Source organism: Erythrolamprus reginae, unplaced genomic scaffold (genome assembly GCF_031021105.1).
Source record: "Erythrolamprus reginae isolate rEryReg1 unplaced genomic scaffold, rEryReg1.hap1 H_1, whole genome shotgun sequence".
Taxonomy (NCBI): domain Eukaryota; kingdom Metazoa; phylum Chordata; class Lepidosauria; order Squamata; family Dipsadidae; genus Erythrolamprus; species Erythrolamprus reginae.
The window spans coordinates 1,417,735-1,432,755 of NW_027248462.1; the positions used below are offsets into that span (position 1 = coordinate 1,417,735).

General features: G+C 39.1%; 1 protein-coding gene across 2 annotated transcripts in view; it reads right to left on the reverse strand.

Annotated features, from left to right (window-relative positions):
- Positions 1-1,321: 1,321 nt before the first annotated feature.
- LOC139155237 (spidroin-1-like) overlaps positions 1,322-15,021 on the reverse strand; it is a 42,941-nt gene continuing 29,241 nt past the window's right edge. For both annotated transcript variants that reach the window (XM_070730348.1, XM_070730346.1), the window contains exons 11-18: positions 11,499-11,570; positions 10,439-10,519; positions 9,486-9,557; positions 7,474-7,527; positions 6,374-6,436; positions 5,500-5,583; positions 2,429-2,482; positions 1,322-1,776 (exon numbers count right to left, since the gene is read on the reverse strand). In XM_070730348.1, the coding sequence (XP_070586449.1) occupies positions 1,751-1,776; positions 2,429-2,482; positions 5,500-5,583; positions 6,374-6,436; positions 7,474-7,527; positions 9,486-9,557; positions 10,439-10,519; positions 11,499-11,570 (506 nt within the window). In that variant the 3' untranslated portion in view covers positions 1,322-1,750. The remainder of the gene's footprint in view (positions 1,777-2,428; positions 2,483-5,499; positions 5,584-6,373; positions 6,437-7,473; positions 7,528-9,485; positions 9,558-10,438; positions 10,520-11,498; positions 11,571-15,021) is intronic.

Below are 15,021 nucleotides of genomic sequence, written 5' to 3' on the forward strand. Positions count from 1 at the left end.
TATATAGTGGGATCATAATCTCCCTCTTCCTGCTTGTTATATCTCTAGCTATGCAGCCAAGCATCCTACTTGCTTTCCCTACCGCCTGACTGCACTGTTCACCCATTTTGAGACTGTCAGAAATCACTACCCCTAAATCCTTTTCTTTTGAAGTATTTGCCAACACTGAACTGCCAATACAGTACTCAGATTGAGGATTCCTTTTCCCCAAGTGCATTATTTTACATTTGGAAACATTAAACTGCAGTTTCCATTGCTTAGACCATTTATCTAGTAAAGCTAAATCATTTACCATATTACAGACGCCTCCAGGAATATCAACCCTATTGCACACTTTAGAGTCATCGGCAAATGAATGAATGAATGAATGAATAATCAATCAATCAATCTGTGGTATAGATCTTAGACTGAGTTTATGTGTATGAAAAAGAAATAGAGCAACTAACAAATGCTAAGATTTATTTATTCGATTGATTGATTGATTGATTGATTGATTTGATTTATATGCCTGTCCTCTCTTGCTTACAACATGTAAAAAACAATAAAAATACCTTAAATCCAATTTTAAAGTTAAAACTAATTAATCTAAAACTTGAGTCCCTTACAAATTAATCAAGTAGTTGGAACCAGCTTGAGTGCCAGTTTGATATAGTAGTTATTGTCATTAGGGTAGAAGCCTGGAGATGTCATAAACTAGCTGGTTGACTTGGGCCAGTCATTTAACCCTCCTCAGCCTTAAGAAGAAGGCAATGGCAAACCATTTCTGAAAAAACTTTGCCAAGAAAACTGCAGAAATTTATCCCAAGTAGTCTCTGAGAATCAGACGATTGAACATACGGTTTGAAAATACGGTTTCGTATTGTTTAGATAAAATAAGGGTCTCCAATTCCTTTTAAAAATGTGCATATCAAAATGATTAATTAATAAACAGTATGTATAAAAACTAATTATGGGCTTATTGATTTTATAAGATTTAATCATCTTTTCCAATCATTTAAATATCTCTGAAGCTTAAAATGCTAATGGTTCGAATTTTGATGGCAATATTCTTTAATGTAAGCTAATAATATGTATCCTTAATGTAAGAAATAACAATTTATCATCCAATAATTGACCTGAAGATGCCAACATTCATCTGTATTTTCAACCTTTTGAATCAGTTTCTAGATTCCATGTTATCAATTTTAGGATGAGAAAAGGATCAAAATGCTGCATAATAGACTTAGTTTATGGATAAGATATTCAGTGGGATTTTTGAAAAATATGCACAAATACACAAAGTTTGTTTTTATTAACAAAGACGCCACAAGCATGCAAGACATTGAGAATGGTGGATTTATTCTTATGTAAAAAGACATTGATGTCTGGGCGTCCAGATACATAATTAGATGAAAAACATCTCTAGATTGCCTCCTAATCTGGGAATTCACAGGGTATGTCTTTTTTTTGAGGGGGGGGGAGGAGAGGGAAGCAGTTTCTAGCTTCTCAAACTCTGTGTAATATGGTCACAAACATACTATTAGTCCTCAGGAAATATTGTTGACCAAAGCTTTAAAAACTAACATGCAATGTTTTTCACTCTTTTATTTAAAAAAAAATGAAACCTTCCTAAAGATAAACTAAAACATACAGAAGGAAAAAGACACAGCCATTTATATTGGGAACGCAATTGTTGGTCTTTAATTTAGCACCAGAGATTGCCTAGATGTCAGAGCTTGGTGTAGGAAGTTCTGCAGAGCAGTATTGTCTTTCAGCATTTTCCAGCAGAGCAGCGACCTAGAAAAAAGTAAAGACAAAGGCAGCCATTATTTTATTTTCCAGCATTGCCATTTATAGAGACTGACTGCTAGACAGCATGAGATGATTTTGGAAATGTCTGTCTTATTCCCCACATAATTAGCTAGGTAGCCACTTCCCCAACGTTCAAAATTATTCACCTTCCTTGCATATATTCCCGTAACCCAGTAAAGGTTTTTTTAAACAAACCAAAATAGTCAAAAGCACAAATAATGTCATAATTTTCTTCAAATGATGCTGAAATATATAACTGATTTCTATTAACAATACCTAATACTTTTCACCTAAGCTGAAAACCCAGAGCCTGCAAGAAAGATGGTGACTGGTTTCACATAATACATTGGTTATGGTTTGTTTTAACCATGGTTGACCACAAGCTAACTTCAAACCATGTTTTGCAAATCAGAATAGCTGGGTTCATCCATAAGATAAATTACATTATGACTGGGTTCATCCATAATGATAAATTACATTATGACTAGGGAACCTAGTAAAGATTTAAATACAACTATTGATATACAGTATATGCCTAGATATAAGAACAGAATGCATGTTTTGACTGATGGTAGGTATGAGGGTGAACAAAAAAATCAACCAAACAGGAGATATATGAATTTCATCTTAATCTTACCTCTATAGCCGTTTCCCATGTATCCATTCATTCCATACTTTGATTCCTTTCCTCCTAGACCAAAAGGGAAAGAATACCAAGAATTAATATATTCTTGATTGAAAATTTTTCCTTATGTAATTCTAAGCAATAAATTTATATTTAGTAAAATTGAATGTGAATTGTTTCATATCTGTGTTCAAAATGTAGCACTCCAAAAATGAATCCAAATAACGGTGTCCGGGGGAAAGCATTTTGAAATTCCCTGATATTTCCATGACATTTCCCTGTAACTTGCAATCTTGGTAGGGTGCGATCTAGTTAAGGCGTGGTTTGACATCATACCAAGCAGCTAAAACGTGGAGAAATATTGGTAGCTGAGAAAGCAAGTTGTTGCCAGTTATGCTCATTTTTGCTTGACTCTGCCAGGCAGCACGATCCATTTTGTTTTACATTATTTCCCCCTGACTTTTAAACATTTTAATACAGTTTGGTTTCCCCCCCTTATTTATTCCATTTTTTAATAAATTCCCTGATAATTTATTTATAATTTATAATTTAGTTGTTTTATTAAATTGGATTGTTACATGTTGTTTCTTATCATTGTTGTTAGCTGCCCCGAGTCTGCGGAGAGGGGCAGCATACAAATCCAATAAATAAATAAATAAATAAACAAATAGCTAAACAAACAAATAAATAAAATTCCCTGATATTTCCTGAACCGTCGATTTCCCTGATAATTCCCTGATTTCCCCATTTTCCACATTTGCTGGACACCCTGAGATAACTTAATCATACTTTCCCAATGCCTATCCAATCATAGCATAAACATGTCCTGGAAGCATTAATGAGGTTATGAGTCTATACTAGCATTTTTTCTTTCTTTCTCTTGTGTGTGGAATAAGAAAGGGATTTTACTGCTCCAGGCTGGTCTTTCTTCTATTCTATAGGTAAACTTCAGTGACCTGTTCATGCTGTCTCTCAGCAGACATTATTTCCCTTCCCAACATATATATATATGTAGTGATGGACTCCTACAGGTACAGAGACTTGGTAGGAAAATTTTGGTCAGGTACGCAGAACCGGTAGGAAAAAATTGAATTCCCCCCCCCCCCTTTCTGGGCTCTGGGTATGTTTTTCCTATTGCAGTAAATGAAGTTGCATGTGTATAATTTTAGAAGTGCTATGCGTGTGTGTATATACATATACAGTTTATATAGCAGATAATGTATATTTTGTGTGCCTCTGGTAATATGTATGCACACATGGCATATATACATAGAATTAAATAGTATACTGTATTTTGGATGTTCAGTAATAGTAAATAGATTTGGAAATTGTATCTCTTTGAGGCGAGGAAAGGCCAGGCACCCTAACCCTAACTCAAATCCCTGATATGAGTGATGTCAAGTTAGCCACCTTTAAGCCAGTCACATGACCTTTAAGCCACCACCCCCGTTACATGATTGTCAAACCACACCCACCTGATCACATGGCTGGCAAACCACACCCACAAAATAAACCACGTCCACAGTGTGGTAGTAAAAAGTTTTGCAGGCCTTCACTGGATATATCCCATAGAGACAAATACTGGGGGAATGATGTTCTATTTTTTCACTATCACAATATATATTTTAGTGCAATATAAATTATGTAGGTAGTTCTAAAATAAATTGGGGCAGGGCCCTGATTGGCTCATGCATTTCAAAGTTTGAATTTATGAAGACAATTTGCATGGCTAGATTTAAAGCAATTTGGTGGGAATGCAGAATGGAAATAGTGCTATTTAGAAATGCCCTAGATATTCTGTTATACAGATAATCCTGGACTTATGACTACAATTGAGCCCCAAATTTCCATTTCTAAGCAAGACAGTTTTAAGTGACAGTTTATTCCATTTTGCAATCAATTTTGCTAAGTTGTTAAGTGAATCACTGCAGTCTAATCTATTTTGAATTTAAGACGGTTGCTTTGCTGTGCTAAAGGCAGGGCTAAGTCACTGTGATTTTTGTTCAGTTAAAAAAGACCTCTGAAAGGAAAAAAAAAGAATACAGTAATTAAAACTATCTAAAACTGCTTGTGAGGTGGAATAATATCATCTTCAGAAGGCAGCATAGTAGTAGGAAAACCTGTGGGGAAGAGAAGCTTTCTTTAGAAAGCTGTTCTTTCTGGATTTGCCCTCCAAAAAAGCCCAGAAGATCTACAGAGATGTCTAGCCCATATTCAGGTGCACACAAGATGTAAATAGACTTCAATATTCTGGCCATATAGAGTTGCCAATGATGTGCCAAGTATATTTTAAAATCTTCCACAGTTACAGAACTTTGAAGTCCTTTTAATAGTAGTTTGTCAACCATCAGATCTGAGTCCTATCACTCATGCTTCAGGGACATCCAGATTAGCTAATCGTGAAGTGTTCTATTTAGGGCTGTTCCTGAAAGTGTTTGTAAATTGATTATTTCTGAATTATGTTCCTATATTTTTAAGGGGTAGTGGTGGCAAATAAGAGCATGATGCTCTGATTTTTTCAGTTTCACTGGTTATATAGTTGGTTGCAGAGTGCTGATGGATAGAGGGACTTATTTGTAGGGTTTAAATCTTTAGAGTTTAATTATTTCATCTTTATTACTTTAGAAGTAACTCAGAGAGGTGAACGTACTGTATACAATAATCGGTCTCCCTACTTTTCCCTGCAACCATAATTCTGTGAAGTGAGTTGGGCTAAGAGAGAGTGACTGGCCCAAAGTCACCCAGCTGGCTTTCATGCCTCAATCCATATTAAAACTCAGTCTCCAGGCTTCTAGCCTGGTGCCTTAAGAAAGACCATGAACTTAGGTAAGCACTAAGAGGGGTCCAAAATGTTGAAGGTAGCTATATAAAACAAGCCTTCCAATGATGGGATTCAGAAATTTTTACTGCCAGTTCTGTGGGCAGTATTGAAAGACTCCAGAATTATCCAGACACATAGTTTGAAAAATAATTGCTCATTCCAAAACTCTGGAAGCTCTTTATTTGAGGCCAACCAGTTTTAGGATATTAGCCAAAGAAAAAAGAAAAAAAAGATGAGAAAACAGAACTGTGGTGCTACTTACGATACCCTCCTACTGGTTGTCCAGGGCCTAGCAGACCGCCGTATCCTCCTGGGGCTTGCCCTGCAGCAAGGGGACCATATGCAGCTGCCAGATAAAAGAAGAGGCAAAATTTAAGCACAATGAATGGCAAGATAATCTTTGATGGTACTATGAGCCTTTTCTCCCAGGTAATAGCAATATCACTTAAATATTGCGTCACAGTGCTTTCCAGCCCTCTCTAAGCGGTTTATATTTTGCCCTCAACAATCTGGGTCCTCATTTTACCCACCTCAGAAGAATGAAAGGCTACGTCTTGGCCTTGAGCCGGTGGGACTTGAACTGTCAAACTGCAGGCAGCCTGCAGAATTAGCCTGCTGAATTCTAACTACTGCGCCATCACGGCTCTTTAACTCAGCTCAGCCAATGCTCTTTTTATATCATCCTGATTAGACACTGGTGTGCTATTTTGATTCTTATTACCACTCTGATTGGCTATTTAAATGTCCTTATTGATACCGGTAGTAATGAGGATATTTGCTGACTGGCTGATGAACAGCTAACAGCATCTCACTTAAAATACAGGGACTTTTCCAGGATCCATTGATCAAAGCTTTTCTGGTCAAATAAATACAACCCATCTAAAAGGGGGAGGGGAGAATAGTACAGAAAATGCCCATTGCCCATCATGGTTCTGTGTTGGTTTTAGCAGTGTTAAAATCAACATAAGACTGCTTAAATCATGGGCTACAGCGAGATAAAGCTGGTATCATGTGACAAAGGGAGAAGATTAAGATTAGGACTGTCAGAACACTCTAATGCTAATTACATAACTAGCAGCAGGATAAAGATTTGAGTCTTTTCTGGGGGTGGAGTGAAGGCTCACACTTAACCTTACCTGCCCCCAGTCCATTAGCTTGAAGGTCTCTACTGTTCAAGTATCCTAGTCCGTTTCCGTTTCCTGCAAAGGATGGAGAAAGGGAAAGGGAGACACGTGCAACATAGGAAATCACACCAAATCCCTTGTGCCAATATGCTTCTCTCCTGTATGTTTTGATAGTTTGAATGGGAATCTAGGAAGTATTGTTCACCACTGCTTACTGATAGTGACCTTCAATCAAGTATGTACAGTACTTACGTTTTCCATGTAAAATAGGATAATTGAAAACCAATGAAAGTATATTTTGGGTCTCCTGGGATACTCTGCTGGCAATCTGAGAACTATTCTTCAACCATATCCAATTCAGGCAATACAATATATTTCCATATCTAATACAACACTTAAGGAGCACTGAACAGACTGTCCTCTCTGAATTATTCCGTCAACAGCAACTAATCATCTAAAGATATGACACAATTGTATGCAAAAGCTTTATCATTTGTGTGTGTCTGTTTATTTCTGATTTTTAAGATCTGCATTGGAGTGGAAAGGGGGGAAATGATGATTTGCAGCTTTTTGGGGTGGGAAAGTTTATTTCTTTGAAAGAATGGGCACATTAAGGTTATTTTGCTATTTAAATTGCATTTTAAGAAAGGTGATGTCAAAAGTTGCACCTCTGCAACCAGAAGTACATTCTGTTAGTTAGGAATCCCTCCTGGCTTAATATACTCATCCACTTTGATTTGCAAATCAAGATTTTTAACAATTTGGTGTGTAAACCTAGGTGACTGCAATTTATTCAAGAAAACATAATTGAACCATATCTTAGTACAATACATCATTCATTTAAAGCAGAATAATCTCTCTTTCTGGGCTTGTTTTAACAGGCTGGCCTAACAGCGCCTCAGAAATTTGAGAATGAAGGAAAAGACAAAGATGCAGGAGTAAAATTGATACTCCTTTATTATGTCAATCATATGCTAAATGCTTTCTAACTTGGTCACTCACACTTTGAAATTCTCAGGAAGACATGAATAATAATTACTTTTTCCCTTTCATGACAAACTATTACTAAATTTCCATTTCCATCCTAGCTTGTAGAAGATTCAATTTCTTACCATCCAACCCTATCGCCTGGGCAGGTTGAGATTCATATCCTACATGTGGCCCACCTGGGTGAAAGAGACCAAAAAGCAGTTAAGTGAATTTTTAATTCCACTGATACAAGAAAATTTCATATAGATGTAATCTAGGGATTTTGAGGTTGATGTCACACCTACAAAGGTTGCTTGCAACATAGTACATTGGCCTGCAGCATTATACTTATACTGGGCTTAGACAAGTTAGAACTAAGCCAACTTAGGACTGACTTAAGCGTAATAGAATAGAATAGAATAAAATAGAATTTTATTGGCCAAGTGTGATTGGACACACAAGGAATTTGTCTTGGTGCATATGCTATCAGCGTACATAAAAGAAAAAGATACATTTGTCAAGAATCATGTGGTACAACACTTAATGATTGTCATAGGGGTCAAGTAAGCAATAAAGAAACAATATTAATAAAAATCTTAGGATACAAGCAACGTTACAGTCATACAGTCCTAAGTGGGAGGAAAAGGATGATAGGAATGATGAGAAAAACTAGTAGTAATAGTAGTGCAGATTTAGTAAAAATTCTGACAGTGTTGAGGGAACTATTTGTTTAGTAGAGTGATGGCGTTCAGGAAAAAACTGTTCTTGTGTCTAGTTGCCTTGGTGTGCAGTGCTCTGTAGCGACGTTTTGAGGGTAGGAGTTGAAACAGTTTGTGTCCAGGATGTGAGGGGTCAGTAAATATTTTTCCCGCCCTCTTTCTGACTCGTGCAGTATACAGGTCCCCAATGGAAGGCAGGTTGGCAGCAATTGTTTTTTCTGCAGTTCTGATTATCCTCTGAAGTCTGTGTCGGTCCTGTCAGTCCTATGACTTCAGCAACAGAGTGGTCAATGCCCGGAATTCACTATCCAACTCTGTGGTTTCTTCCGCAAACCCCCACAACTATAACCTTAGATTGTCTACTGTTGACCTATTCCAAAGAGATCTGGAAGGGGCATGCATAAGCGCACACACCAACATGCCTGCCATTTTTATCCTATTTGTATCCTTTTCACGTATTCAAAATCATGTTTATATTCTTGTCTATTATCTTATGTATACCCAACAAAATAAATAAATAAAAATAAAAAATAAATTATCTTTTTAAGTAGGAACTTCTTCCTTCCAAAGCCCATATTGGCAAGGAATAATGGACCGGGAGTCACTGCTCACAGTCACTCATGCACTCATCACCTCGAGGCTCGACTACTGTAACGCTCTCTACATGGGGCTACCTTTGAAGAGTGTTCGGAAACTTCAGATCGTGTAGAATGCAGCTGCGAGAGCAATCATGGGCTTCCCTAGGTATTCCCATGTTACACCAACACTCTGCAGTCTGCATTGGTTGCTGATTGGTTTCCGGTCACAATTCAAAGTGTTGGTTATGACCTATAAAACCTTTCATGGCACCGGACCAGAATATCTGCGAGATCGCCTTCTGCCGCACAAATCCCAGCGGCCGGTTAGGTCCCACAGAGTGGGTCTTCTCTGGGTCCCATCGACTAAACAATGTCGGCTGGTGGGACCCAGGGGAAGAGCCTTCTCTGTGGTGGCCCCAACCCTCTGGAGCCAGCTCCACCCAGAGATTAGAATTGCCCCCACCCTCCTTGCCTTTCGTAAACTTCTTAAAACCCACCTCTGCCGTCAGGCATGGGGGAACTGAGACATCTCCCCTTGCCTATGTAGTTTTATGTATGGAATGTTTGTGTGTATGTTTTTATATAAGGTTTTTTTTAGGTCTTTAATGTAAAATTGTTATTTTACACTTAATATTAGATTTGTCATTGTATACTGTTTTATCACTGCTGTGAGCCGCCCCGAGTCTGAGGAGAGGGGCGGCATACAAATCTAATAAATAATAAATAATAATCATCATCATATGGCCTGATCCTGGAAGGAAGGAAGAAGGGGGATGCAATACAGTCTTCTCAACTTTGGGGTGCGTTACAAGAAAATATATGCTATTTTTTTCTTGTTTTTTTAACGCATAGTCTTACCAAATGGTCCTGCTTTACCCTCTACTCCCAGACCAGCAGGCTGAGCACCATATGGCAGTTGGCTGGGGTCTCCTAGAAGGAAATATTCAGTGTGAAATATGTGGTTTACAAAGAAATAAATGTTCTGCACCAGGCAATCTACTCCTGAATTTCAGTTCAGCTTTCCAAGAAGACAACTCTTCAATGCACCTTCCAGCAATACTATTGTTGCTTTCTTTGACCTGAAGAAGAATTCAATTGGTATAATCCTTTTCACCCTTATGTGTTGGACTTCTTCCTCATACTGATAATAAAGTATAACTTTATTCGGATATGTCATACATGGAGAATCATTTCGGTTCTTAAAAGCGTTAACTAGTGGGGAAGAAATAGCTTTGTCTATAAATGTTCTAATCCAGTGATGGCGAACCTTTTTTTCCTCGGGTGCCAAAAGAGCATGCACACTCATTATCGTGCGTACACGAGTGCCCACACCCTTAATTCAATGTCTGGGGAGCCCTCTGGAGGCTGGAAATGGCCTGTTTCCCAACTTATGGTGGGCCCAGTAGGCTTGTGTTTCGCTTTCCCCAGGCTCCAAAGGCTTCCCTGGAGTTGGGGGAGGGTAAAAACGCCCTCCCCGATCCCCCTGGAGGCTCTCTGGAAGCCAAAAACGCCCTACCAGACCCTCTGTGCAAGCCAAAAATCAGCTGGCCAGCACACACATGGACACTGAGCTAGGGCAATGGCTCGCAGATATGGCTCTGTGTGCCACCTGTGGTACCCATGCCATAGGTTCGCCATCACTCCTCTAATCTGTTTATAGGCAGAACTCCTTTCTAAACGTCTTAAAAACTGGGGTATTTAGAAAGACTAAACCTTGAGTTAGTTAGCATTAGATTTAAATCTACGTTGTTTTTCTATTCTTCTATAGTGCATTAATAATCCCACTACAATTGATTCTGCTTTACACACACCGTATCTGCCAGCACCATAATCTCCCATGCCGGTAGCTTCTGGTTGTTGTGGTTGTCCTCTGTATGGAAGTTGCCCAGCACCTGTAACAGAGATGGCAGTCAGAAGATGAACTGGAACCGAGGCACTCCCTTCCCTCCCAGTATATATTTAATTCCAATTAAATGGAACAGGCATTCCCTCTCCCCAAGGATCTGAAGCTCTAAGGCAGCTTTACCCAATGTGGTACTCTGCTAATAGAAGGGTCATTCTTTGTCAAGTGGACCAGGTGTCCACTTGACTAATTTTGGCAGCCTTATTTGAAAAAAAACCATCACAAAAACAACATATACGATAGGAAAAAAACCTGTGCCCTTTCTAATGAAATAAAAATGAAAATGATTGAAGGTGAGAAAACAGAGAGCTCTGTTTTATCACCTTTAATCATCTTCATTGGAAAGAGCAAGATTTTTTCTATCGCCCTCTGTAGAAAAATACATGTTCTTTCTAATGAAATAAAAATGAAGATGATTGAACGTGAGATAACAGAGAGCTCATTAGAAAGAGCAAGTTTTTTCTATTGCTCTCTGTTTTCTCAGCTTCAATTCTTCATTTTTATTTCGTTAGATAGAACACATTTTAATATCATATATGTTGTTTTTGTGATGGTTTCTTTTCAAATACTGTAAGGCTTCAATTTCACCTGGTCCACTTGACAAAGAATGACACAGAACAGAAGTTCCATCATCCATAGTGACTTTCTCTCCAGAAGGATATCACTCTTAAGAAAGAATGTTGAGGATAAGTGTGGTTCTTCCAAATAAAATTCTCTTTGCCTTCCTCAAAGGATATGATTTTTTTTTTTAGTGGAGAGGAAGCCATCATAAAAGGCTTCATAAAACCAAAAAATGGCCAATGTATTTTTGCTCAAGCCATTCTGAGGTCATATCTTTGGTGCTCAGAGCTTGCTAATCACTTGGAAAAGTTCACTTAGCTAGCTTCAAGCTGCACAAAGATTTGTTGGTTTGCCAGTGAGTGGCGGAGGAATATTGCTCTTCATTCTGCCATAGCTTGTAGACTCACCTCCATACTTGGTGGAGGCAGCACCACCAGCAGCTGGACCGCCTAGCTGACTGCCATATGGAATCTGGGCACCTGTCAATGAAACAAGCCTAAAGATTGTGTTCGCATGACACACTTAAGCCAACATCATAACTATGGTTTGTTCAATTAACATTTTTTTTTTGCATTTGCATGACATCCTGGAATTTTACAGCAATAGCACTTAGACTTCTATACTATTTCACAGTATTTTACAGCCTTCTCTAAACGGTTTGAGTCAACAACCTGAATCCTCATTTTACTGATCTCAAAAGGATAGAAGTCTGAGTCAACCTTGAGTCAGTGAGACTCGAACTGAAGAATTGCTAGCAGTCAGCAGAATTAGCCTGCAGTACTAACCACTGCATCACCCTGGCTTTAAACAAACCACGTGGGCTGAATTTGCTAAAACATGGTTAGCTACCGTCTGCTAATACAGCCTGCATTTCAGCACTGATTCAATTATTCAAAATTGATTATGATTAATTTCTTACAAATATGCTTATTTCCTAAAATCTACTTTTTTTCAAATCGAAAAAAGTATTCACTCCCCAAATCCATAGTTGTAAATGGTAAGAGAAAGTGGGAATACTAGTTGTGAGAGTAACAATAAATGAATACTTGCAGACTTTACTTCGCTAGCTATTGCTGAATATTGCATTTCTCCATTTCAAATCCATTGAGCGAATGCTGTCCGAAGACATTTCCATGTCATATGGACAACATGATGTCACAGAGTGCAGGTAGATGTTACCTTCCCACTGAAGTGGTAACTGTTTATCTATTCTCATGTGCATGCTTTCAAACTGCTAGGTTGGTATGAACTGGGGCAGGGACAAGAGCTACCCCATCATGTGACGTTTGGGTCTTGAACCTGGGCTGTCATTTAGGTGGATAAAAATGCCAAATTCTGTCTGAACATCTGATTGACTATGTGACAAACCATAATTTATGTCATTATCTGATCCAAATGGGATCAGATAATGGAGCTACTCAACACCTCATAAAACAGATAGGGCCATGATGGCACACCTATGGCACATGTGTCCAAAGTGACATGTGGAGCCATCTTACGAGTTCTGGTGCACCTGAGCACACACCAATCAGTTAGCCTACATGTGTGCAACAGTGCCAGAAACTGGAAGAGCGGGCATTCTGTTTTCCTGTGTGAGCATGTGTGCTGACAAGCTGATCATTGCGAGAAACCCAAAAGACTAGCTGGCTGGAGCACACGCGCTTTGGAAACCAGAAGTTCATTTGGGGCATGCGCATATACTATGGGCAGCTCCTCTTCCAGGCTGTGGGCTAGACGAGCACACATTTGCATGCTCTTTTCGGCACTTATTGCTGAAAAGGTTCGTCATCACTGAGATATGGTCTATACTAGGGGTATCAAACTGAAGGCCTGAGGGCCAGATCCGGCCCACAGGATGCTTACATCTGACCTATGCGGCTGCTATGGAAATAGTGAAGGACCACTCCGCAGTGCCTCTGCTAGGGAAAATAGAGCTTGGAAAGGCTCCATGCAACCCTCTCGAGCTCCCTTTTCACTGGCAGAGGGTTCCTCTCGAGCTCCCTTTTCATGGCAGAGGAGGCCATTGCAGCTGAAAAGGGAGCTCGGGAGCCCATTTTCACTGGCAGAGTGCTCTGGCCACCACGGGCACCCCCAAAACGAATGAAGTCATGTTGGCCATACCTAGCCTGGTAAGGCCCACTCTGTCTCCCTGAGGTCAAACCCAACCCTGATGCAGCCCTCAATGAAATTGAGTTTGACATCCCTGGTCTATACAATACTGGGATAATTTCAGACTAGAAATTGGTACAATAAAGAAGTGGCAGGAAAAACCTATTCCCATAGCCCTGATTAAAATTCACAGACTGACTGACTGGATTTGCATGGCATTTTAAGCCATAGTCAAGTTGATTTGGAGATATTTTGCACTCCACTAGTACCTGTTAATGACTACTTCACCTTCAACAGCAACAACACAAGAGAATGAAATCGATTTAAACTAAATGTCAACCGCTCCAAACTTGACTGCAAAAAATACGACTTCAACAACAGAGTAATCAATGCCTGAAATGCACTACCTGATTCTGTGGTTTCTACTCCTAATCCCAAAACCTTTAACCTTAGACTATCTACAATTGACTTCTCCCCCTTTCTAAGAGGTCTGTAAGGGGCGTGCATAAGCGTACCACTGTGCCTACAGTCCATGTCCTATTGTCTTCTTTTGTTACTTTTTATCATTAATTATCTAATGTTTTATTTGTACAAATTACCACCCTATAATTGTTTGACTAAATAAATAAATAAATAAATAAATAAATAAATAAATAAATAAATTAAATAAAAATAAATAAATATAGTAGATAATAATTACTTGCTTAGTCTTAGGTAAAAGCCAGTTAGAATCAATGGTTTATGGATTAGCCCAGTGTGGCTTCTTCAAAAACCATGATCGAAAGGAATTATGGCTTAGCATACTGTGAAATGGACACATTTGCTCGTGCTGATCCTTCTAATTGTAAATCTCACTGGAAAAAGAAAGCATTGCAGCTGAGTAGGGTATTTTTTTTAAGATGAATATTAGATATTCCTACCTTCTAGATAGGCTGGGACTACAATTGCAAGAACTGCAAGACAATATGGGAAAGTAGTATACTATTTGATCCTATACTTACAGTATAGCAGTATAAGCGACTGGGCCTGGTATTCCAACCATGAGTATACTCAGAAGAACATTTCAATTACCATGAGCCTTGAACTACACTGAATGGAATTGGTGTATTTCAGGGGCGGGTTCCTCTTACTGCCTTACCGGTGCCCTGCATGCGCATTGTGATGCTGTGCGTATGCGTGCATCCCCTCGTGCACTTTTGCTTCTGCGCCTGTACAGAGGGATGATTTTCCTTCTGTCCATACTCAGAGAGCAAAAAAAAAAAATCACCAAAAATTAGGAAAAAAAGATGGTGCACAGTCCAACAAAGACAGCACCAGAGCCATCATGCGCAAATTGCACAATCAGCAATCCACTACAGGAGCGGCACACTGGAACGCACCACTAGCAACCCATCTCTGGTATATTTGTCTGGGTCTCACATAAATTGCCTTGCACTTTCAACTAATGTTACTTACACTTTTGCCGGCTCAAATGACTTGCTCCCTAACTGTCACACTTTCTTGGCTGAAGCGCACCATAATAACCCAAATAAGCTAGAGCTAGAGATCTATGACTGATGGATCTGTAGCCCACTTCTTTCCTCCTCTTTGGTTTCTTCCTACTATCTCAGTCCCAAGTGTATTTCCCATCCATACTACATGGTGCAGCTGCGGCAGCTGCTGAATTTGGACATGAGCAACCAATATTCAAATACGGCCTTTGTCATCAACCTGACCAGAAGGCTTAAGCAGATCGCCATCTGGCTTCCTACCCTCCCTTATCAGTTGTTATGTTAAAACATTCCTCTAAATTCTTTGGAGGAAAGGAGAATAACAAATGTG